The 27,375-nt window shown below is 38.8% G+C and overlaps 1 protein-coding gene across 1 annotated transcript in view; it reads left to right on the top strand.

Annotated features, from left to right (window-relative positions):
* Positions 1–26,885, top strand: part of si:dkey-247m21.3 (5-hydroxytryptamine receptor 4) — a 43,939-nt gene extending 17,054 nt beyond the window's left edge. The window contains exons 4-7 of the mRNA XM_020636965.3: positions 427–627; positions 734–887; positions 1,758–2,422; positions 24,851–26,885. Coding sequence (XP_020492621.1) covers positions 427–627; positions 734–887; positions 1,758–2,422; positions 24,851–24,944 — 1,114 coding nt within the window. The 3' untranslated portion in view covers positions 24,945–26,885. The remainder of the gene's footprint in view (positions 1–426; positions 628–733; positions 888–1,757; positions 2,423–24,850) is intronic.
* Positions 26,886–27,375: the final 490 nt, after the last annotated feature.

Genomic DNA, 27,375 nt, shown 5'->3' with positions numbered 1-27,375 from the left:
TTACATATGAGCATTGGTAGCAACATAAACAACAGAGTGCCGCACAGATAATGTATTTACCTTTGGCCAACCCGGAGGTTAGCATTGCACAAGTTCCATGGACAAAAGGATTATGGGTTTTTGGATTATTGCTGACAATAAGCTCTTGTTCGTCGAGACAATTTTAACACATCATTTCCAAAGCTTAAGATACAAATGGCCAAGGTAAGATACAAATGTTAGGCTGTAAAGGAACTACACTGTGGTCGACTGACTTCAATCACCATCCTTAAGGTACCAAAGGATAGATAGGTTAGAGAAATTAGTTAAATATAGTCTATTGAGACAAGCTGATTAAATACAACATTAAGTATACTTTGGACTTTTAATGATGACTTTTGTGGATATATTATCATTGTTTACTTGTTTCCTGATATCTCCTGTTAGAAAGAAGAAGACTAACTACTTCATTGTGTCGCTGGCGTTTGCCGACTTGCTGGTTGCGGTTGTGGTGATGCCCTTCGCTGCGATCGAGCTGACCACTGGCCAGTGGCGTTACGGAGAGATCTTCTGCCTGGTCCGAACGTCTCTGGATGTTCTGTTAACTACAGCATCCATCCTACACCTCTGCTGCATTGCACTGGACAGGTTTGTGTGTATTTGTGTGTGAAATAGACAATGGGATGGATTTGAAGCTCATTTGTAGGCTTCATATACAGTATGTGTGTTCCTTTACATGTGTTTATATTTCCAGGTATTATGCTATCTGCTGCCAGCCTCTGGTTTACAGACACAAAATGACACCCATCAGAGTGGCAGCAATGCTCAGCGGTTGCTGGCTTATCCCCACGTTAATCTCCTTCCTACCCATAATGCAAAGCTGGAACGCAATCGGCATTGAAGACATTGTAAGTCTTATATTGTATAGGTGGTCAGAAAACAAGGAGGGAGGGATAGCTAACAAGTTAAAAAAAAAAAGGATTGTTACATTTTCATCATATAAATTCTACTGAATTTTTGCATCAATGAAGTATACTTTATATTTAAACAAACTATCACTGTTAGGAGTTTGTTACCTTTATCTCCTAAAGAGATAGATCTTCTCTCTGTGAGGGCAAATGCAGTATGAACCTCTCCAATCTCATATTCTGGGTTTTCTAATAACATCTTCAATCCCTTGAACAATGAAGAGGTAATACAGTGATCACACAACAATTCCCCAGTCCCTGTGGAGCCTCTCTTGCTGCAAGCAAAGACAGCACAGTATTTTTTTGCTGGTTTGGATACGTTTTGGCGTGAGGTTATTTCAGAGCTGACTTGCAATGAGCTGCGAGACTCCCAGGGGCAGAGGGGATGGATGAACTGATTCAGCCAGAGTTTCTCTGTATATCCCTCAGACAGCGTCCAAACAACATTCTCTTGTTTGAAATAACTGAGGTTTTTTTAACCTCTTAAAAATGATTCCCGCCCCTTATTAAAACAATAACCCTTTATTATATAAAACCATATGCAATCGTTCACAGATAGACCAGGATGTACATCTAAGTTTGTTAGTTAAGTGCTAACACAAAATAGAAATCGCCATTAACAGGCTAAATAAATCCACATCACGATTTTGGTCATTTTAAGTAAAGGATCGCTCTATTTCACTTAACAATGTCGTCCACACAATATGTGGAAATGAAGTTAATGCAGTATAATTGGGTGTTCTGACTTCAAAACTTGTCTGGTCTCTTGCAGATCTAACACATATTCATGTAATTTTTCATCATTCCCAGATTGAGGAAAGGCGAGCTCTGGCAGGGGGCTCCAATGACACCAGTTGCATATTTTTGGTCAACCGGCCATACGCCCTCATCTGCTCTGCTGTGGCCTTCTACGTCCCATTAGCTCTCATGGTCCTAGCCTACCAGCGTATCTATGTCACCGCCATGACCCATGTGCGGCAGATCGAGACACTTCAGCGGGCTGGCTCTGCTCCTGTTGCTGGTACAGTTCCAGTGATTATCGTGAGGTCCTCTACATCCTCAGATCCTATGGAGCACTATCGCTTAAGGACACCAACGGGCTCCTCCCATTCAGACCATGCTCCCATAGCGAACAGCCGAATGCGTGTTGAGACAAAAGCTGCAAAGACACTGGCAGTTATAATGGGTTGTTTCTGTCTATGCTGGGCACCGTTCTTTATCACCAACGTGGTGGATCCCTTCATCCATTACTCAGTGCCCTGGCAGCTGTGGACAGCCTGGTTGTGGCTCGGTTATATTAACTCAGGGTTGAACCCCTTCCTGTACGCCTTTCTCAACCGAGCATTTCGGAGGGCCTTTCTGGTGATTCTATGCTGTGGGGATGAGCGGTACGCACGGCAGGCCAGCTGCTCTTATGGACACTCCAACAGAGCATGCTCAGCTGCATCAGTCAACGGGACGTCGATGGCATTGAGGTAAAAACTCCATAACACACACTCTGGTGGGCTTGACTGTGATATTTGAAACATATTTGTTTGTCTGTCAGTTCAAGCCAGATATCAGCAAAATAAATTGTGTCAGTAAGTTTCTACAGTTGGACCAATCGGCCAGAGGAACTGCTCTGGCCGATCTGTTGAATTGAAACTCAATACTGGGTTACCATCTGTATAATTTACAGACAAATTACATTACTTAATTGTCTGCCAGGTTAGAAAAAATAATTCTGCTTTGTATCAGAAATAAAAAAAATAGATTTAAATGTGTCTATCCATTAACTATAGACTACAGCAGCAGGAATGTAAAAGATCCTGGTGAAATCATAATCCAATGAAAATGTGGTAATTGTTGGGTCATTATCTGAATTATAATTCACAGATGTAAAAAAAATGCTGTGCCTGCTCTAGAGATGCAGATGGCACATTTTACTATCAAAGGAAATGTGTCTTGCAAGACTAAAATCACTTCAATAGTTACAGAGAGTAGAGTATTTTCATGCAGAATAGTAGTGTTTATTTGTGATTTTCTGATGAGCTGTGTCATACACTTTTCTTTCCTATCAGCTCCAATCAGCAACTATGACTTAAGATACAATCCAATTTAACTTTCTTTAGCCTGAATGCAGGAACTCTTACATTAGCAGCTGGGCATGGGGATGAAGAAAGAAACCACCACACATTGTAACAACAGAATATTGCATTTAGAGTCAATAAGAATTTCCTATAATCATTTTATGAGGGCTTTTGCTGTGTTATTACACTTTTCAGATTTAGGTGGTAGTGTAATTTTCTTCGAAATGCAAAAAAAAAAATGCCAGTCAAGGTATTCTGGACTATCTTGCATTTTAGCTCATTTAATGGCCGAGTCAATTTGCTGGATTTGGTCTCAACTGAAATATCTCAAAATAAACTAATTGGATTGCAAAACAATTCTCTATACAGTTTTCTCTCTGCATTCTAAATATTATTTTTGCTCACCTAACTCTTCCCCTAGTGTATCAATATTTGTCCAGTACTTAGTGTATGATTGCTTTGTCATTTGCTTAAATATTGACATTCCCCTTAGCTTGACAGAAGTTGGTCTTTGAGTCTCTGCTAATTTCCTAATGCTAGCATGCTATCCCACTAAGCTAGCATGGTGAACACATTGAAAGGACAACTTTACTGATAATCTTTACCAGATCAGAGAAGCCAACAGGTTTGTTGAGCTGCCCTGACTCACACTGCCCTCACTTTCCATTGTCCTTCTCAACTTCCATCACATAGGTTTGCTTTTGTGATTGTTTTGAGATTTGTAAAGTTCACAGCTCTTCATGCTGTTCCATCCTGGATTACAGCTAAAGATTTGATAGTTCTTTGAATATGGGATCACACGCAGAAAGTTTTCTTTTGTAATGTTTTATTATCTCTTGTGTAAGTATTACATAAAGAGGATATCCGGTACTTTTTAAATAATTTTAACCCTGACTGTAAACGTTATTATCTTTATATTTATTACCCTTATAAAGACAACTGAAAGCTACTCTGACACAATGCTCATGCCCTATTGAAGTTATGAGTTATGATGATATGACATCTCTGTGTTTCCCCTACCATTATATCAGGGGGCGGCCCACCCCCCCAACGGCCCCCACTTGAAGGTCAAGTTAATAAAAAAACAATGTTTTTTTTTTTTTTTTTTTTTTAATTTACTTTTGTGCTTTTTGGGCCTTTATTGTATAGATATGATAGTGGATAGAGTCGCAAAGCAGGGAAAGAAGTCATTTAAGGATACCTTTCCGATAGAACAGCTGTCATTAAAAGTAACGCATGAACACCAAGATTCCTTCAAGTGTTTGTGTCGGTGTCGGTCTGCCCCCCCCCCCCCAAGCTGTGAACACTGTCTCTCTATGGAGCAGTATAGAGTATATTTTAACTTGGTGACATCTGAGGTGCTGAAATAGTAATACACTTCAGGAGGGATTGACTGATTGTTTTTCTCCAAATGTGTCTTTTCACAGATCTTTAATGGATACAGTATCATGCCAGAACAGTTCCAAAAGTTTTTCATAGCAGGATTTCTGTTGAAGCTAATAGCTGTGATTTAGTTGACATCTGTGTTTGTGCTCTCAGCCCAGTCAAGTGGGGATGATAAAGGAGGTGACCTGCTTGTGTCTGCACTGTTTAACTTTAACACAAGTGCCTCACTGACGCAAAGGAAATCGCATACACATCACGCACACACACACACACACACACACACACACACACACACACACAAAGTGCACAAATTTACAAACTGTAACACACAAAGTATGCAAATTATTTATAAGAATATGGACAGTTTGAGAGTCTGACTCTGACACTTGACATTCCACATACTGTATGTGCAAATGAAACTTACAGTGATTAGTACTTATCCATGTTGCTTTGTGAAAACTAGCGCGTGTGTGCCTGTATTTTTTTGCGTCAGTTTCGGGTTTTCTTAATAATGTGTGTATCGACTGTGTGTTTCTCTCGTGTCTGTGTGCATATTTTAAGGATCTCCTTTTGTATGTACAGGAAACAGAGAAGAGGAAACAGAAACAGAGTTAAGTCCAATCTGATGTCCCCTCTTAAAATCTGTCTCGGACAGAAAACAGACTCAGACAATCAGATTACAGCCAAAAGGAAGATAAAGCTAGTGGAGGAATCCTGTAGAATAACTTTGGAAAGATGTTTTGGGTTAGTCTGTGGGTAGATGGATGTTTCTCTGTGGTAGAGTTACTAGTCCTGATAAAATGTTGATTGAAAAAATCATTAGAATGTTTTTATACTGTGGCAAAAGGGGAAAAATCTCAGTTTTTGTGCGCTATTTTAGATATACTGTTGCAAGGAAACAGCATGGATATAAAATTCTTAAATGTTTAAATGATTCTTATTGACATCTGCTTTCTCAGTTTTATATTTGTACGTCTTACATTGTTGTTTTAGCTTTTGATTAACTGTAGATTCCTGTTTTTCCAAAATGTGCTCTGGAAAGAGACAGCATCAGAAACCCTTTTCACACATACAGAAATCTCCTGAAAAACTCCGGAGATTTGGCTACCCGGAGGTTCTTTAGGCTGTGTGTGAACGCAAACAGCCGCATTTTTCACGCAGATTTTACCCAGAGTTTCTCCGGCCAGACCCCTAGTATTTTATCCGCAGAAAATCCAAGTGAGCTGATGTCTGAACGCGGCCGCATATACTCCGGATATTTCAACTTGAGCTCACCTCGAGCCAATTGGAAGAGAATGACGTTTATATACAGTGACCGGCTAAAGTGTCTGCAAGCGACCACTACGATCTCCGTGCATGTAATTAAACGGCTGCATTCTGTTTTCTGTTCGTCAGTATGTTGTTCTCCTCTCTTTTGTGGATGTTGTCATTCCATTGGATTACACATAGCATTGATATAAAGGCATTGATATGAAAATCCTGTGGCTGTTTCCCCCAGTGGTCCCAACTACAAACACAGACAGAGAAACACACGATGTAGACACTCACAGCATCAGCAGTGGATAGTAAAAACTTGTTTGTGATTAGAGTCATAACAAAGACCCTGTGTTGTGCCCTCTAGTAGAGAAAGTAGAGAAGACATCTTTACTCTCATTAGATGATACTTTACAAGGTTGTTTAAAAAAAGTATTTGTCATACATTTTGTACAATTATCCATGCAACCATTTGCAGTTCAATTGCTTTGTAGTTTTATTCAAATTAAAGCAGAACTTCAAATCTGAGTTGAAAAGGTCATGTATAATGTCTAAGGCGGTAACCACTAATGACATGAAGTGAGATACACTTCCAGTCAGAACACACCCCCACAGCAGTTTACTCCTTTTCTCCTGGGCTGGTGTGGCAGGAAGCTAATTGACTTATTGGGCCCTGCACTCAAATGCTGAGCAAAAACTACAGAAAATACTTCCCTAAGAAACTCAAAATAAGTCCTCTAAACTGCACATAATTTATTTGTTTGTCTTCCTTGATTTTCCCAAGGAACTTCACACCCCAGCGTTGTCTATAAGCAAAATCTTCACCTGAAAGCAACAGCTTGGTCCTGTAGTATTCCCCACCATGAAAAGAGAGATACTGCTGTTGATTTACAGAACAGACTTCATGATTACATCTGGCAAGTTGTTGTAGAGACTTCAGGAGAGCAATATATTGAACGTTTTTAATGAACCATGCCTTGTTCTAAAAGGAAAAGACATTAACAGATATGCCAGTATGTAGTCTATGCATTATTTGACTCATACAAAGCTTTAAATGCTCTATTGTCCTACTTTTTGCCTGAGCCAAGCGGCCTCTGTTTACATTCTTTAATGCTTATTTAACACTTCTAGTTTTATCTTCTTACACATCGTACAAGTTTATACATATCTTATACATTTTTTTTTACTCCTTTGTAATCTGCACTTTGCATGACAAACCTCTTTTTCTTTTTATTACGGGGCTCACATTTATGCTTTGAGTCTGGTCATTGTCTCAATATTGGCTCCAAATATTTGACAAAGAGCAGCTCAATGAATGCTGTGAGAAACAAAAGATTTTCTTTTGTATGTATGCTGTGACTGTAGGCGCTGCATGTTGCTTTTTTTCTTACAGTAGTATACATTTATTGACATTTAATCTCACTTCTGTGGTCCCTCTGTAGTTTCTCTGTGATTCTCTCGCTGTCATCTTCCCTCCTTCAGAGCAGCTGACATCATTCCTTAAAACAGTGTGGGCTGAAAGTGTGAGCTTGAACTCAAAAATAAAGTTTGGGAGTGAGTCAAACAGGAGTGAAAGGTGTAAGATAAGAGTTTGGTGCATGCTGAGTTTGTACAAAGTAGACTGCAAATGATAAGTTACCTGCCCATAGCCTTTACAGACAAACCTGTACAGTGGATTTTGGTGCATATCAAAGGAAAAACATCTATATTTAAACGGTTGCGCTGTTAATTCCTTTCTGGGAGCCAATGTGCTGTTATGAATCCTTGTCCCCGATAAGTACCAAGTGACTGATGGGATAAATAACATGCTACAACTCTTACTGTCAAACTCTTCCTGTAGCAGTAAATCAGGCTCAGCGATCCGTCCTGAGTTCACCTTCAGCCTTATGAAGATCCCAAGTCCTGTTAAACATCAAAATAAAGTCAAAAAGCCGACAATGTAATCAGCCTGTACAATCAATGAAATTGTTACGTGATTCAACAGATCCAACTCCTCCCAACTGGCAGTCAAAGCTAAATCAAAACATGACTGTTTGTCGACCTTAAAAACAGCCAAATTTAAAATCCCACTAGAGTGAGGGCCATGTGGGAATACGAGTAAAGGCGCCTGAAACTCTGGCACGGTGCTCAATCAATGTTGCATTTCATTTCCAAATGTTTCTGTGTTTTGATTGTTAAGATAATTTCAAACCAAATCAAAGTCCATTTAAGGGCTTTAGGGAGTCATAGCAAGGCACACAACAAATGAGGTAAGAGTGTGTGAAACACTCAGATAATGAAACAAGGAAGGTTTCAATTCCTGTTGAGATATATTAAAGAAGGATTCCACTAATTTTCAGTTTCTGCTGTGGCTCATTTGGTAGAGTCGTCGTCTCTCAACCGGAATGTTAAGGGTTTGGTCCCCTGCTCCTGCAGCAATATGTCCGCTGTGTCCTTTGGCAAGACACAAATTGCTCCCACTGCTTCGTCAGCGGCGTATGAATGCGTAAGAATGGGATTAGTTACTTCTGATGGTCTCACTACTTAGTAACCTCTGCCATAAGTGTTTGAAATGGGTGTGAATGGGTAGGTGTGACATGAGATGTAAAAGGGCTTTGAGTAGTCTGAAGACTAGAAAAGCGCTACATGTATATAAGATGAAGTCCATTTACCATTTGAAACGCACTTCAGATTGCAGTGTTAAAGGGACAGTGTGGTGATTTCTCCTGAGGTGAGAGGTGATGTCAAAAAAAAATTCTGCTATACAATGCTTTAATGAGAATATTTGCCTTTACATCAACGCTACATGTAGTTCAAACAGAATCACAATATCAACCAAACAACGAGGTGCATAACATAGTAGTGAACATAAAACGTATTTACGTGCACAGGGATCGTATAGCAGTCGCATGCATACAGTCTATGCACTGACTCCAGTCACAGGACATAAACATCACCAGCCTCTCCCACTCCCTTGAAGTGAATTCTGCGGATAATATCTTGCTGCATTCTCACAGACTTGCTGTGGAAAGAATACTAGGGGCCAAGTGCAGTAGATAACAGTCAGGATGGCCCCCTGTGTTGAGATGCTGACTGGAGTTCCTACACTAAAACTATGTACCACTTCAGACTTGATCACAAGTACCATGTTCCTCAGCCACTTCAAAAAGTCCTACATATATATTATATCCTACGTATATATATATATTTCTTAATCAGTTGAAGTTATTATTTTTATTTTGGTGAATTTTCACGGCTTCACATTCAAGCCTGCCAGCCCTTTCCCATGTTTCCAGCACTGTTTTTGAACCTCACATGAACAAATGAATCGTGTCAAGCTGCCTCATGGGAAATATAGGCTCCATAAAGCTTTACCCTACAAGTATCCAAACATCAGGATATTTTAGCCTCTGCTGCTTTGAGTTTGACATTTCTCTTAATTTAATATGCCTGATAGTTGCCAAGTTCATGAAGGAACAACATTAGAACAGTGTCATTTGCTGGTAACAATTCAAGTCAGATTAAAAGGGAAAAAAAATGTTTTGAGTCTTTGTGGCAAGTTCATTGTTAAGACCCTGCGAGACGCTGTGACCCTGAGTTAATTCAGTTATTGTTGTGTAATTTCCTTAATTTGCAGCTTGACGTTTTTTTGATCTGCATTCAAATCAGGACTTCAATCATATTACAAGTAAACCAGGTCCCTGAGCACATAAGTACATAATACCTTGGGTCCCCTTTTCTTGATTCTTAAGCTTTGGTAGTTTATTTGCCTGCCGTACATTTTATGCTTAGTTAAACTGAGGCCTACTTTAGCCCAGTCTGTGATTAATCTGTTTGAAAAAACTCTGGACAAATGATGTATTTTCTTTATAGGATTGATGTGATACGAGTGTCCCCTAATAAGATTTTTTTTTAAAGTTGTCTGTTGAAACTTAACAGGCCAGAGAAAACATTCTTTTATGTAGGCAAATTGAAAACTTGACTCAACACAGTGGCTGGAGAAATATAAACACTCAAGTCTGTGATTTATTGTGAGACTTGTATGATTTATTACTGTTTGATTGAAACCTAAAATCCTTCAGCTGCTTCTTGCTGGGTCCCTGTGGTTTTTTGTTTTTTCTGAGCATGGCGTTAATGTTATTATTTTTTCCAATAATCATGCTTCTGCTCCTTCTCTTGCCATGTTTTCCTTCTCCCTCTTTACAAAGTGTGTTTGACTGTTTAAGGACAAACTATGACTATTTTTCTCTGTGCCATGGGTGGGCAACTGGCGGCCCCCGTCAACCCTCAATGTGGCCCTCAGGTCAATATTTACATATCAATTAATTGGAAACATGAAGAAAACATGAAATCATGAAAACCAGAAAGATGTCCACAATAATATTTGATCACTGGTATACTGTATGTTGAGTTGAATTTGAGTTATTAAAAATCGTAATCGTTATTGTATCCTACAATTTGGCCCCGGGGCAGTGAGAATTAAATGAATTTGGCCCTTGCTGTGACCAAAGTTGCCCATCCCTGCTCTATGCCATGCTTTTTTTCAGTGTTTTTTGCTTTTAGGTCAGGGTAAAGAACGATAGAGATCATTGTGAGAGAAAGTGAGAAATGATGTGCAGTAAGGGTCTAAACTGGCCATTTGCTCAGCAGGTTTTTCCTGCCTTTAAAACCGGGCAAATGTTTGTTTTTATAATCTTTAATTGGGGAAAAAAGGATGTAGAAAAAAAAATAAAATAGTGAACAATATGACTGTTGTCCTGATTGCTTCATTTGGCACTTTGGACTGTTGACATCAGCTGTTGTCAGGTATCGCAATCCTCAGGTTGGACTCGGTTTGGATGTGGTTAGCTCATCTGTGACTCTAAATGAAACTCATCCGTCCATTTTTCTCTCCATCCGTCCCTAGCTCTGCTCCCCTGTTTAATAGAGACATTGTTTCCTTGGTGACAAATTGGTCCGTAGAAAGGACCCACCTGGCCTAATCAGCTCTCTGAAATTCAATTAAGGCCGTCTTTTTGTGTAAAGGACAAAAGGCCAGCTTTGTTTTTTGTTATTTAAAAATGATTTTGTGCCTGGGAGACCTTCCAGATGTTATTTCAGTGGCTTCAGACTCAGAGTGTGCGCTGGCTTTGAAACAAGAGCTTTATTATTTACTTAATTATAATGTTTTAATTAAAATGTATTTGAATAATATTATAATTAGTGTTTTCCAGCCATGATTGTTTTGTCATATAGATATTATCCCACCACTATCTGTCCATGTTAGGACCAATAGCATAATACATTTAGAGACTACACCCATTGAAAACAGATCTATTGACAAAGACGTCTTGAGAAGTAAAGCACAGTTGTAAATATTAGATGATGTAAAGTAGATAGCGGCTGAATTCCATTTAGCTGCCTCATTTCAAAGACTTGGTATTTGAGATGCAGCCTCTAACAATGCTCTTCTCTTTTATCAATTATTATCTTCACCTTTTATTTCCTCAATTACAACTTGGAGCGATGGAAAATCGTGAAAACAACGGCATGTTATCACTTTTTAAGTTGCCATGGCAAATTTGTTTGCAATCAAAACGCTTATTCACAAGTCTAGAGATGTGTGTTGTTTTTTTTACACTGATTCCAAGTCAAATGTCGCACAAGATTGTGACAAGTCTGGTATAACTTTCAGTTTCATGAGGCAAGTGATTTAGTCATATCATCGAATTTTCATAGTAATCAAAAATATAGAATGGCACTTTTGAAATAAAAAAACAAACAATCCTTCAACAAAACTGTTACCCTAATATCCCTGACATGCTTTTTAAAACGCAAAATTGTTATCATACAGTATTTGTTATGTAGATTAACTCATTCAGACACACCTGTATTATTTTGGACTGAAGTTGAAGCCTCATTATATTCATATTTTGATAAGGGCTGATGGCTATTTTTAATCCTTGACTGGCCTCATATTAGTTCATGGCATCACTTTGACAATGTTTTACTATTATGATATAAATCACTGCAACCCTTGGATTCTCATTCTAGATCCATTGAAATGGGCGAGAGCTCTGGAGTGCTCCATTATCTCTCTTGCATGGGGAAATTACGCTGAAATTGAAAATGAGAGTATTTCTAAGAAATAACAAGGGATGACAGAGTTTGTCTGCCAGTTTGGTGATCTGTTGTTTTGTTATTCACATACGAAAGATGTGCAACACACTGTCATTGGCAGATTACTCAAAACTGCTTTCCCAGAATTGTGCAAGGAAACAACTCCTCCAACACGGCTCCTAAAAAACTTCACAAAGCCTATGCTAACTGTCAGTAAAAAAAATAGTTTCTGAGAAAAGGCAGAATTAAGTCTATCAGAGTTCCCTATAAAAAATACTCATCCAGTGTTCGTCTCCTGGTGATTCCAACAAGAACCCAAGGAAGAGGAGCAGATGAAATGCAGGGTTTGATGATGAGTAAGGGTGCGATCACACCTGCAAACAGTCCAAACTATTCTGGAAATGTCAGCTATGTTGTGTTTGTTTTTTTTGGTGATTATGACCTAATTAATAAAAAATCACGAGTCACAAGCAGTTTATTAACAGTTCAGTTTATTTACACGGCACAGTGTTGATATGCAGTCCTCCTGCCAGGTTCTTTTTTTTCTTTTTACTAATAAATATGATTGAACAAATGTGATGAGCACCGGCTACATATCTGTGACCCATAATCCCTTGTGTTTTTGGCTGTGTTTATAATGGTCAGAAACTGAGACTGGCTGATCAGACTGTGTGTTTACTACAGAACTGTTGAGTTTCAGTGGAGTTGTAATGCCAGAAATCTCTGTCAGTCTTTAACTGCTGACCTTGTTTTAGCTTCAGGTGAATCACATGCTTTACATTTCTCCGTCTGTTCAAGAGAGACAAAATGAACAGACTCATGTCTGATACAGACAATATTACAGCTCAGTTTAAATCTGACATAAAGACAGCATGTGCACAGCTGATATTACATTCAAGATGAGGTTCAAGCCTTCGTAGGATCTGTTTGTTCTTTTTCTTTCTTTTTCTTCCTGATCATGTGTTCTTAGATGAAACTGTCTTTAGAGCACATTTCCTTCATGGAGATGTAATTCAGTACATTCAGTCCAATTCAGTTCAGTTCGTGAAATTGTTTTCTGTTTGGACGTTGTGTTCTTAGTTAAATCCTTAAAGACTCTCCCTGTTTGCCAAAAATTAAATTGACTCTGCTGCCCCTCACTGCTGAATGAACTCTAAACTCTCTGTGTGTGCCACTGCTAGATAAATGAGGGGGAGGAAATTGTTCAGGGAAAAAGACTCTTTAGACACTTCAGGTGGCACAGCAGTCAGATAAATGTAGATAGTAGGACACGGAGAAATGATTTTTTATTGAAGACAGAAGGAGATAATAGCTTTGGGTGGAAAGGCATGTAGTTGTTTCCAAAAATTGAATTTGATGGATGGACTTAGCATGTATTGATGTTTTTATTTAATGATGTATCTATTTCAATTTTTACTTATATATATTTACATTTAGCTAGCTAGTTGCATGTAGCATTCATGAGATTTCTGAGAAAGTTGTCCTTTGTTCAGTGCATTCATATTTCAAGGGAAAATATTATGAAAAATCAATTTTGACAGTGTTTTTTTGAACATATATTTGGGTAACCTGAGTGTCTACTGACCCACACAATGTGAAATAAACCCACCCAGTCCTTTGTTTGTGGTCTGCATAAGTCTTACAACACACAGCAAAGTGCTCCGTTTCGAATTTGCTCAACTTGTGATGTAACAGTGGGATTCTGATTAAATAAATCCCCTCCTCTCCCCTGGTTTCTCCACCCATGGACTCCATCATCAGCCTAGAGCAAAACTTTTGTACAGGTCTGCCATTTTTATTCTCGCTTCAGAGGACTGATGTCTACAGGGAAAACTCAGGGGGGGGCTCATTTCATTTAAAGAGACACATACACCAAAACGGAGCGTTCTGAGAGAGCTGGTTTATACAGGGTCACAAATCTCCTGTGGTGCTTGATTCATGTTGTATTTTGACCAAAAAACAGCACAGATGTTTAATTTAGACCACAGGGGACTGTTTGAAAAGGTGGAGAAGGGTAATAATATGTCCTCTTTAATATATTAACAAACAGCCATGCAAAGATGCACAAGTGAATACAAGTTGATGGTCAATAGATAAAAGTTGTATGATAGTCCCAGGTTCCTTCATTGAATTTTTCCCTTACTAGCAGCATGGTGCTCAGAAGGACATTGTCTTTTTATCATTGAATCAACCACTTTGAACAAACTGAATACTTGAAAAACTATTCCATGGATTACCATGACATTTTCTATTGTTATTTATAGTCCCAAGCGGATGGTTCTTTATGTCTATGCTGCAATCCTGACTTTTCCTACCTGCCATTATAAAGAATTGAAATAATTTTAGTAAAATGATTACTATTACTAACATTTAGCGCAAAGCAAGACTGTGTGTTTAAAAGCCTCGCAGAGACGCTCTTCACTCTTAACTCTTCATGGGCAAAAAAAGGCAGTACACCTAAAACTTATTGGTTGAGACATCACATTATTTTTATATAGTTATATGTATAGTATACCATTCCGGGGGGATCGCTGAGCAATGCAGAGGAGAGGACACACTCTCAGAATTTGTTTATAACATGACCTGTTTTATTATGTGTAAACACTTTGAAGCATTTTGAAGAAAAAAAGCTGTTTCTAATGTAACCAACAGATTTACAGTGGCCTCAACACGAGGACAGAGTATGAAAGACTTGATGAAGTGAGATTTCCACTGAAGCCAAACTAGGTCAACATGTGTTGGACTACTTTCATTACACTTGCTCATAATCAGCGCACACAGCTGATGTTTGTGTGTACTGTATTTATTCAGGGAAATTTGAATTGGAGGTTTATTGAGGGCCAGCTTGTCACTCGGTCACACATATTCACACAGCTCAGGCTTTCCTCAGCCCTCTGCTGTTTGCTGCTGACCTGCTCTGCTTTGTGGTCATGTAAAAACTGTGCTTTCTGAGGAGGAGAACATCTCTTATTAATTTACTTCTTCCACATTCTCACCTCCTTTCTGCAATCTTCTTTTTGCTCTGCTCTCCAATTAACCAGACATTTAATGGGTTTTTGTAAAAAATGTTTTTCAACTATTTGTTTCCTTAGCAACAGCAGCAGGTAGGAGGAAATGGGTTGGTTTTTTTTTTACATGGGGTTAGTCATAAAAATGGGCCACAGACTGATTTTTTTAGTAGTTGAAAGATAAGACAGGAATACTTGTGACAGCCTTTCATTCTATGAGGATGTTTGTCTTTGGGAACAAATGTCAATCCAGCCATCCAAACATCCATCCATCCATCAATCCACCAATCCACCAATCCATTCATCTACCAATCCATCCGTCCACTAATCCATCAATCCACCAATCCATCCATCCATCCATCCTTCAATCCATCTACACCATTTATCCTGCTCGATATTGTCGGGGGCTGTGGCAAATGCCAGCTGTCATTGAGTGAGAGGGGACTTTCTGCACCTTGTATAGGCCAATTTTTAAAGCAAAACTCAGATAATATTAAAAAAATAGAGAGTTTAGAGCTAATAGGAAAACATAGATTGTAAACAATGTATTACTAATTTGAGTTGATTTGGAGATGGTGATTTTATATGATTCCAAATAAAGAATATAAAACATCAAACACACATATTTACATGTTATTTTACTTGGAGACAAAAATTGAGTTTAACAGGACGAGAGTAAAACCATGATGAGATTAAAAGATTCTAAACCTGTTGTTGTTGACAGTATTGTAGAAAACATGATTGAAATGTTGTATTTTAAGTCATATATTTTAAGTTATATTTCATCTAATGAGGTGCAATGAATTGTTTCCATTCCATATTGTCGCTAAGTATAGACTTTAAAGTGAGAGATTTTTTTTCAATATTTTGATTAGGCCTACAAGTTTTTTGAAAATGCTCATAAAACAGTTGGATGGAAACTGGATTTGACTTTGCCATCAGAAACAAGAGATGGTATAACCATCTAAGACAGAAACATGGATGATGACTGTGAGATTGAAGGGAGATGTCTCACTGGCTGTCAGATCTGCCATAATGCATCAGGGCTGATGTTGTTCTGCTGCTTTCCAGTCAGATTTTGGCTGCAGACAGCTCCAACTGTTTGAACTTTTACCAAAAGGTTAAATCTCAAAAGTTGTGTGTGTGTGTGTGTGTGTGTGTGTGTGTGTGTGTGTGTGTGTGTGTGTGTGTGTGTGTGTGTGTGTCTGTGTATGACAGAAAGCATGTTTTTGGTCTGAGTTTTACAACAGTCCTCTGCCAGAGGTTTAAAACCTCTATGAGCACAGTTCAACATTCATGGTGCAGCCAGATAAAACTCTAGGCTAGACATGCCGATCACTTAATTCAATTTAATCGTAATTAAGTTTTGTTGAAATTCTAGATCGCTAGCTCTGACTTCTCATTGGCGACCTGTTCGTCTGTTGAATTGTTGTTACTGACATGTGAGTGTAATTGTCTGAATGCTGCTGTGATGTGTTTGTTTCCTTTATGTTGTCTTGGCTTCTTGCAATGACTCACTACTGGCTGTGAACTAAATTGCCCTTCTAGGTTTAATAAATGTCCGAATCTGAATCTAAATCTGAAATAAAAACAACCTTAACTCTCGGGTAAAGCTAGCTGCAGTGATCAGTAGTCAACACAGAATGAACTACTTTAGAGAAGATAAATGCAGTTGTTAGACTACTTTTTCCACATTATTTAGATATTATAAATCACACAATTTAGCTGATAATAGTGAATGAATGAAGCAGAACAGAATACGTAGGAGCTATTTGAATCTAGGCTTGAAAACAAATAAAACCAACTAAAGGATCATGCAACTTTGAACTCTCTTTTTCAAGTTTGTTTTTGGCAGATAATCGGTCTTACCAGTAATGACTTCATGCATTGTATATTCAGTGTTACATTTCCATAAATGCTTTTTTATGAAGCCCAGGATGATGCTAGGTTCAGATTACAGCCAATAAAGAAACCAGGCACACATATACTTACCTTTCATTTGTATTCACACACACATGAACACACGTGCATATGCAAACACACGGACAATAAAGTTTAAAATAGAAGCACCATCTCACTATCAGGGAGTCCATCTCTGAGCAGGAGGTGAACTCATTTTGCTTCAATGGGGGAGAGTAAGTAATACAGTAGGACTGACTTTTTCTGGTCTTGAAGAGTTGAAGGATTTTTGTGTTTCCTTGAAGCCACTACTCGCAATGTGATGGGAAACTGCCCAGACATATAGATACATATGGGCAAATGTAATATCACATCTGTTATTAGAAATTCAATATTTATGTTTATTTCATGTAAGATTAATATTTACTTTATTGATTCCCGCAAGGGGAAATTTCTGTTTTTACACTCTGTAAGTCATGCAACACACACTGAAATATACACACACATGCACAAACAGGATCCTGTGGACATGCATTAATGGAGAGATGTCAGAGTGACAGAGCGGCCCACAGTGGGCGCTCCTGAGCTGATGGTGGGGAGGGGGTTTGGTGCCTTGCTCAAGGGCACCTCGGCAGTGCTCAGGAAGTGATCCGGCACCTCTCCAGCTACCAGACCAACTTCCATATTTGGTCCACACCGGGTCCGCACCGGGACTTGAATCCCAACTCGAGTCCCTAGAGACTAAGCTACTGCCGCGCCCTATACAGAAGCATGTGAAACAAAAGAAATGTTTTGTTCTTATTCAGGAACCCAAGCTTATTAAGCAGTATTTAAACAATTTCCTCATCATAGTATGACATAACTTTTAGACTATAGTTAAACGAAGAATGTGTGACTTTTTGATCCAGTAGATGACGCCGTTGAGCACCATCATTAAACCAAAACAAACTGCTGTTTGGCGACACCGCCGCTATTCTGAAGTGTCCGCTCTCATCCAACCCCTCTCCACTCGTGTTCACACAAAGGAGTTATCAATTAGAACGCACCATAATTGTCCGTTGCTCGAGCAGCGATTCCCTGTGGCCTGCATTGTTGTGTTAGCAGGCTAATGTTAGCACACTTTGGTTAGCTCATAGCTTCTTATTGCACATAAATTGACCCGGAATTACTGTGATCTAAAGTATCTTACATGTAGTAGGCTGTGTTATTCTACTTTTCTCTAGTCCTTGACTAAAACAGCTTCATACACAAGGCCGTCCTGTTCATCTAAACACGACTTAAACACGGCTCTGACAACTGTAACAGCTGGCGGTTACTCGTGCGTCTCACTCATCTTAGACCATCTCCAAGGTCTCCAACCTTTCTTCATCTGAGGACTACTTTGAAAAAATTTAAGTGGCCAAGAGCTACTTGCATCAAATCGCTTGCATTTATTTACATAGCGCACATCAGCTGAAATAAGCTACTGTTTGTACACATGTGAAATTGCAATAAGCCAATGCTTATCAATAATCTTAGTGGGAAAATAAAATAGTGGGAAGAGGTGCATTTACTGTCGTTCTTTTTTTTTTTTTGACCTATAGGCGAGCTGAAAACCTGCCCGCGCTAAATGTTGGAAACCCTGTCGTAGACAGAGTCGCACAGATTTCTATAACAAAAATAAATTAAGGTCCAGATTTGGGCGAGACAGAAGAAGCATTCTATTTATGATCAAATTTAAAAAGTCAATTTAAAGACATATTTAAATAACATTTCATAGATTAATGAAGCCTGCACTGATTCTGTGTCACTTAACCTGCTGGGAGATGGTGTAAAGTCATACAAAGAATTAGAAATGGCTGTTGCTGGAAAACTAGCAAGAAACCAAACATGATACACAGAGGATTTCTGTCCTGGAAACCCAGATCAGGCTCCAAAAAGGGACAGCAGTGTGAATTAATTCTTAAGAGCAGTTTGTGTCTCAGCTGGTCAGTGTCAATGTTTTTTTTTTTTTTTTTTACAAAGGGACAGTCTTCAGACATGCTGTAGTGATCACAGAAAGTATGTGTGAATTTGGGCCAGGACTCCCGATCCTTTTTCATCACTATCGTCAAAGCGAATCAGTTTAATGAACTTGTGACAACACACACTCCCAAAACCAACACCAGACAGTTTTTCACTGTGCATTTAGATTTTTGTGTATATTAAAGTACTGTGAATATGATTATTATTGCCACAGTTTCTGATCATTATAGTTGACTTTTTATTTATAAACTAATATGGTTTCCTCCTCTATGTTTTCATTTGGCTTTGTCTCAGGAAGAAAGAGACGAGAATCTTCATTTTGGAATGACTGGAGGTTATGGAAAGAAATGTCTGCCTGAGAAATTAGGCTGGTCTGGATGAGAGCAGCAGATATCGTGTTCATTTCCCAGCAGGAGAAAATGGGGGGGGGGCGGGGGGTATATTGTTTACAGCAGTGTATGGAAAGTAAACTTCATAATGAGCTTCTTTATAAACCTCAATGAATTATTAATGTGGCCGAGTGTCCTGTGTTTGGAACCACACTCATGTCAGAACAAAAACAAATCAAAGTTCTGTGACACATGGCGGGGTAATACCTTCTCAAATATATATTTTGTTTACCACAGGACGAGCTCATATGTTGTATCAGAGAGCCTGCACTGGCTGCTTCCTGTTTCTGTGTTGGGTTCTTTGTTGGGTTTTTAGGATTTACAGTCAAAACAGTTCAGGTGCTCCTAAATCATAAAAACTAGATCCCAGCTTAGTTGGATTTCAGGTACACAGTTGTATCTTTTGACTCCCAGTTGATCTGTCCAGCATATTTGTTGTTCTGGAAATAATGAAGCCTTGCTGGCCCAGATAGGAGGCACAGAATGAATTCACACGGCCAACTAGCCACTGAATTTCCCTCGAGTCCGGGATCTGTCCAAGCAAGGCTCCAGTCTATACGTGCTCTTCTACAAATGTGTTTTTGCTTAGACATGTATTTGAGTGTGTGACAAAACAAAAAGGACGGAGAAGTTTACCCATGTGTTCAGCCTGTGATCTCCAAAACACACTCAGTAAAGAGTAAAGTCACAGGATTTGTAATAAATGAGCAAAACGTGAAAAGTTAAGGTTGATATTTTCAAAATAGCCAAATGGGGGTGGTCAGGGGTCACAGGCTAATGTGTTGCATGCAGGCTAATGCTAACCATCCCTGCTCCTTAGTTTTCCTGTGGGAAAAACCTGCCATATCTGCGACCCTGATCAGTGCTCCCCTCTCACGTCAGGCCTCAAAGCGAGGAGACAAGAGTGAAATTTGATTATTTAATGTCCCCGAAAGATATTAGCACGAAATTAAAGGAACACAAACCGCTCCTCTATCTCCACTCGATCTCGCTGAAGGTCACATTACAGATCAAATGTATTTCCACACAAGTGACTGGATTTCTGTAGTACAGGACAGCAGTAATGTTTTGTGACTCAGAGCGAGACAAGAACTCTGCTGTGAGAGTGGTGCACAAAGTGTAGACAGTGTGTGTGTGTGTGTGTGTGTGTGTGTGTGTGTGTGTGTGTGTGTGTGTGTGTGTGTGTGTGTGTGTGTGTGTGTGTGTGGATGGTGAATTGGAGTGTGTTTTGGCAGCAACAACAAGATATTCTTTACCACACAGAAGACATGCAAGCACCTTTGTAAAAAAATATATCTGAAGTGTATTATTGATTGGAATGTTCTTTTCAACCTCTGTATTTACTTGAACCCTGTGTTAAGCCGTAACAAGGACAATAGCTGGATCTCTCTTTGGTACACAAACATCCATCCATCCATTATCCACACCCTTTTCCCCATTCAGGGACATGGGGGTCCATACAGTCTCTAAGAGAGAGGCAGAGGGGAAGGGACCCTTCTGTAAGGGCTACAGGACTTACCACTGCACCACCTTGCAGCTATAACAGCAAACAATATTCCAATATAGCTCAGTGATGAAAGCAGGATCATACTCATTATAGTAATAGAAAGCCAGTTAATCAATTGTCTTACTTATTTCACACAGACAACTCATTTTTGCACGTGTTTGAAATACTGCAGCAGAACACAGTTTGTGTTTGCCGTCTAGACTCCGACCTCATCACTCCTCGCAGTTTTATTCTACATGCAGAAATTTGAGGAGCGACATCGTAAAACAACCCCAGTCGGATCCTGCAGGTGGATTCTGGGGTGGAGGGTGGGCTGATCTAAAGTGCATGGTTAGTGCAAGTTAGAGCTGCATAATTAAAAGAGCAGAGGGAGAGACCTGAAATCTTGCTGCTTGGATAGACTGCCCATAGGAAGGATGTGCTGTCAGGTGATTGTGGATAATGACGTATGTCAAGTGCGAAATCAGTGCAGCTCAAATCGACTTCCTAAACTTGCTCGCAGGCGTCGCCTCGTACATGCCACATCTCAACATAAGTCACCACACAACACTCGACAGATCGACACTACTATGTTTTTCATTTGTTTCTGTGCATGTATTTCTTGATCTTTCTTTATCTTTTTGCAAGAGAAGTAAAGGAGGCAGTTTCCTATCAAAGACAATAAACGGCCTGAAGCTGTACACTGTTGACACAGCGCAGCCCAGAGAACAGGAAACTGCCAACACAAACAAACAATAAAACTTTGAATGAATAATGAAAAGTAAATCAATAATCCGTGGCACACTGAAAATTACTTTACTGTAACTTTATTGTGACTGTTCAATGCGTTCCTCAGCGAAACGCTATGTCCACTCACAATAAAGTTACAGTCAAGTAATTTTCAGTGTGCCACGGATTATTGATTTATTTTTTTATTGTATGTTCCTGCAACCGAGCCGCACCTGAGAATGAAGGTTGGCTGTGCACAGGTACCCTGTTGAAAAAAATAACAAAATGCCTGCTGTAAGTTAAAACACCATTTTTATCAAAAAGCTGTCATATTAAGGAGTTCAACTTTTATCAGTTATCACAATCTATCCCTAAACCTGCAGATTTTTGATGCGTGTCTTTGATCTATTGTTTCTATATGTATTCATGAACAGTTAGATGAATACATGAACTGTACTGAGCTCATTTTGAACGGTCTTTTTTTCCTTGGACCTGCTTCTCAGAAGCTTCCACTGCAAGAGTTTCTGGATTTAGGAAACAATATGTTATCTGTTAATATGAGATGTTGAGCCAACCATTTAATAAAATAAGTAATTCAATAATAATAACCAAAGATCTGATTTCATAGTGTACATGGCTAAGGAGCTGGTTAGATGAAGGGTATCAAATAAGGAAAGTTGGCATGTCTTGTCTAGTTTTAATGATTGGTCACAGTTAAATATCATTGTGCTCTGGCACTTCTTTGGGTGCGTGAAGAATACGTAATGGCACTGATCTCAATAAGAAAAGACATGGATTACATGCTGAATCATTTATTGTAAATCCCACATAAGAGGGAAGACACTTTGAATCCAGCCAAGAAAAGTTGACCTTTCAGCCAAAATGAAAACTACTATATATACTAGCACATAAAATGGGCCAACATCCAAATGAAATCTCGTCAAAATCGTACAAAAACATTTACGATTTCAGCGATTGGCCCCCTTTGCTTTCTACATCCCTTCAGTTCACTTTAGATTTATAACAGAAAAAGAAACAAATGTGAGGATCCCCGTGAGAGTAATTAGTAAAATACAACAAGTCGTTTCTTCTTTCTGTCTTTCTGATCGCTTTGCTGTTCCCTACCCGACTGACATCACCTCAGAAAACCTTTCCATACCCTCAGACTAAACAAAATGCACATGTAATGTCAGAGAAATCCCACACCCATTCGTTTTTTCCTTTTTTTTTTCAGTTCGACATTGTAGAAGTAGAGAGCGAGACAGATTAGAGGAGACATTGAAGGGAAAGCTCTGGTGGGAGTTAAACCACAAAACTATTTAAGTGTTAGTCCAGCGGTTTCATCATCAAACTAATGTCAAAAGATTTGATATAACTTGTGGGAACGTTTCAACCCCCCCCTATCCTCTCTTTTTAAAATCTAAGAATGTCCTGCTATGAGGCTGAAAGGCTGATTTTGTTTTCTTTCTTCTGATGAAACTGGCCAAATGAAAGCCATGCTGCTCGTGGTTTAAAGCTGCCACACTGAAAGACTAAAGGGAAGAGTTGTGCCGTGTGAGAATTGGACTGAGATATTTAATGTGTATGTGTTTAAGTGTCATGTATCATCTAATATGTACAATCTAAACATCTGCGTCGGCCTTATGTATAAGATTTAAAGATAACATGTTCATGTTTTGCTTCTGAACAGAACCATATATGTAGGTGCAACAACGTGACCCGCGTCTCAACCCAACATGAATTCATTTGTGGTGATAAGAAGTATAAACAACATCTTAACTCTATCAGCGGTATGGAGATATTTTGGTCATTTGTATGTCTTAGTTTTCTGTTTTAAGCAGCAGTTTGAAGCTAAAAATGTCCCCAGATGTTATGGAAGTTAACTGATGCTCAGTGTTTAAGTATGGATGTGTTTAGAATTGACTGAATGTGGGTTTGATTCCTAAGACATTTTATGAACAGTTTATATAAATCCAGTCAGCGTCCAGATCTCTTGGAAGAGCAGGGATAGTTTTTTGCTTTTAAAAAAAGCCACGGACGAAAAACAGAGATTTGCATTAGGGTCTATTTTAGGGATTCTCCATGATGGATCAATTAAGATAAATTCAATAAACTTCTAAACCTCCTTGAGGCAGTAGGAATAGCTTCTGGCAGAGGTCACTTACTGACCTGGGTCTTCCTTTTCAGGACTACTTAATTACTTAAATTAAAGAGTGTGTGAGAGTGTTTAGTATGAACCAGTGCACTTGAGGTGTAAACAAGCCGTGTCATTCCCTCCACAACACATTTGCAAATGTAAATTCTTTGTGTGCAAATCTTATTTGTAGCAAATTGAGTTACATTTTTTTATGTCAAGGTTTTTGACCTCAGACTCCCATTCCAAGTTTTTCTAATCCTGTTATACCTACATTTCCTCCTCTGAATTTCAGGGTGGTACTGTCTAGTCCTGATCCCTCCCTTTCCCTCATGTCTATTTGGAATATCATTCTCAGCCTGTGACACACAGACAAAGAGAGAGAGACACACAAACTGATAGGCAGTGTTGTGTTTAGACAGTAAATAGTCTAGCTATAAAAAAAAATACACGAATGAAGGAGTTGGAGAACATTTTTATTTAGGCTTATATTTACCCTTCGCCTCCTGACCCCAGACATTCCTCCACTGTGTATTGTGTGTCTGTGTGTTTGTGTGAGTGTGTGTGTGTGTTGTCATTGTGGTCAATACTAACTAATAACTGGGACTTTCAGACAGCTCCTGTTCAGTTGCATGTTTCCCATTGTGTGTGCAGTCTCTTGTTAATAAAAGCATGCAGACTCCACACAGAAGGAGAGATGACTAATGAACTTCTTTTCATTTCAGGATAGTTAAAGGTTTTGATTTGTACTGGTCTGACACAGCTGTACTATACGAGAATGATATGTAAGGCTGTTATTACTGAGATAAAGTACAAACTTAGTGATACTTTTTCATTTCATATGGCTTGTGTCGAGGGGAATCATTTGATTCTAAACCTGGAAAGGCAGACTGCCACTTACAATAAAATTGATATAACTTAAGGTACTTGAAATTAAAAGTGTATGTCAACAACCAAAAAAATGCTTCTACTAAAATAAAAATCTTGATGTAAAACAAGGGCTTCAAGGGCGTGTTGGACTTGGGGGTTGCAGGCCAGCCCAACATCCTAAACTCTGATTAGCTGTTTTCCTGGTCAGGTTAGGATAAATAATTACAGAAATAATAAAAAAACATAAAAAAGACTTTATATACTATGCTGTTGCAGGAGGCTGCTAGTAGCGTCAACAGCATTTCAATGTGTTACATTTGCTTTTATTGGAACTTTAAACTGTGTCTTAGGGAATAGTCCGCCTTTTGAGAATTTAGCTTTGAATATTTATGTTGCAGCTCTGTTGTGTTGTAATTTTTTTAAATTAAAAATCCTATACAAAGGAACCTCAACTCTGTGTGACACCTTGTTTGATACTCTTTGCCACCTCTGCATAAATCCCTGTCCCAAACGGGCCATCCCCGTCAACAAATTCTGGACAGCCACCTACAAGGTTTTAGGTTTGATTTACTACCAATTTTATTTTTCTCTTTTCAGATTGTCCTTCCTGCCTAACCGCAGCTACAGCGACAACGGACGGACCATGCTAGCCAATGAACATGAGTCCCAGTACTCTCTTGGACCCCTATGAGTCTGACTGGACAGATTTGTGATGTCATCAGCTGATATGAGAGACCTTCTGGTGTGATCAGTCTACAGTGAGCCAAGTTGAACTGTATAAAAGGAGGATATAGCACCTTGATATTCACTCTATGATCCCGCATCAACAGGGACTAACATTTTTAAAACATATGTTGATGCTGGGCATCAGACACATACAGAATGTCTAATCGAACACTAGCTGGCTGTAAAACAGACAAAATAAATCATATTGATCAAGAACCACTGGTTGAGGAGTACTCGTGTCCATTGACTGAAGAGCACTGACAATATTTTGAGATTTCTTCTCATTTTGAGACACAAAGACCTGTTCTTCAGTGGAACATCTGGATCACATCATGGCAGCGGTCCTACGCCACAGATCTCAGAAGACTGCAAGCCGAATTCTGGATAAAGTGATGGAAGAAGCAAGAGACCAAGACGCCGTTCTTAGCGCTATGATTTAAAGAATAAACAAGATATTTCATAGCTCATTTCTAGCTGCACAATCAGCTGACTTCAGTTATCCTTAGATAGGAGTTCAGTTTATTGTGGATCAGTTTGTTTTTTTAGCCTTCATCAGCATCAATAGCACTCTTAAATAGCTGGATGAAATATCAAAAGTGGACATTTTTAATTTGTATCCATTCAGCTTCAGTTATGCAGCACCAAAGGTTTACGATGGGATACTAGAAGTCAGTTTGTGATGAAGTGCAGCAGCGTATAAACTGTTCTGTCATTGATCACTGGGATGAACACTTTTCTAAAACCTTTCCCGGCAAATTCTTTAATGCACATGCCTCTTTGGGTTTAAAGTTTCACATCTGTTACAGCTAGGGACAAAGCTCAGCATCTCTACAAGAAGGTGGAAAATATATTTGCCATTTATGGGCATCCCCGCCATCCTGCGAGAAGCTACAGTGATGTATAGTGGAGTTGGCTTTCAAGGCACTGAAAGTACAAATACATTATCCTCCTTGATCATGTACCTCATGTATCATATGTCTCCTCACAAGGTTAAAGTTCATCTGACAAAATTATCTGGTATAAACATTGTCATTTAAAGTTTGGTCCTCAAGTTCTAATATTATTGTTTAAGATCTATTTATTTCCCTTCAACCTATACGTTCTTCATTTTTTCACCAGCTACATTGTCCAGCATGACTGTTTCATTATTGGGGGCTTTGGTCTAAATTTGATATTTTCCGATTTAACAACACATACCATTATTTCGGAGACATGTTCAATTAACCAATTTTTACAAGGGCAACATAAATACAATAAAAATAAAGCAAAGAAATGTGTATGTGCACAAGTAGTATTTGCTGATGAATCCACTTTGAAAAGAGACATCAGAACTTTATGAGAAACATTGTATTAATGCAAGGTGAAAAAATCCCTCAATTGAAGAACATATGGCCTGAAACCACAGTGAGGATAAAATGGGCAAACGCAGCTAAAACAGCTACAAAGGGCAAAGAGCTACAGAGTAGGATGTGTTTCTCTGTGGGTTTGCCAGCTGTTGTCACCCGCTCACAATACAAACTATCAGTAATGTCTGTATGATACAGGTTTAACTCTCCTTAAAAGTGTGATGCTTGTTTGCATATCTACATTCCCTCTGGCACATTCTCTCCTTCTATCAGAACACATTTAAGAGTCAAATACACAGAGGTGTGAAAGCAACTCAGCTGCCTCCTTTCTGTCATCACTGATATTTGCATTTTATGTTCATTCTTGATCTTAGTATCTGCCTCAGAGAACCACAGTTATCTCATTCTCTTTCATTTTGGTTTTGAAATGCACAATTTTGAAATGTGGCTTCAAAGAGCTACATGGACATTCTGTCAGTGTGACAACTTTTTATAGTCCATTTGTTAGTGCTTCGTCTTTGTTTTCTGTGATGGAGATGAGAAATAAACAGTGAATTTGACTAGGTTTGGTGTAGACTGATTCATTTCTGTGCTATCTTGAAAATAGAGACCCAAGACGTTGGATACCATTAACACTTTATTGTCTTTACACTTCATAATGTTTGCTAGCCAGTTTCTAACTTTGGCTGTCCTTTGCTGCTGGGCAGGAAGGGCATAGTGAGCTTTATTCTGTTTCAATAAAGATGCCTGCTACAAAAAGAGCTGAATAGAGTGTTGAGAGGAGACAAGAAAGATAAGTTAGTGCCAGAAGAGCCAGAAAACCAAAACAAAGACACCAATATATTCCAAAGGACCGATCACACCAATACAAAAGAAAAGTTAAGTCATAGTTAATTTTGGATAATGCAATTTGGTATAAAAGAAAAAAATAGGATACAGCAGTGGATTGATCAAAAGATAATCATACAGATCTTTTTCTTACCGTTCAGGGTTTCAGCCACTTTGCTAAATCTTCACGATCAGAAGAAGATAGCTTAAACATAATTAAAG

The sequence above is a fragment of the Labrus bergylta genome, chromosome 17 (assembly GCF_963930695.1).
Source record: "Labrus bergylta chromosome 17, fLabBer1.1, whole genome shotgun sequence".
In the NCBI taxonomy this organism is placed as follows: Eukaryota; Metazoa; Chordata; class Actinopteri; order Labriformes; family Labridae; genus Labrus; species Labrus bergylta.
The sequence above is the reverse complement of the archived record's forward strand: the minus strand, read 5'-3'. Positions and strand labels throughout refer to the sequence as shown.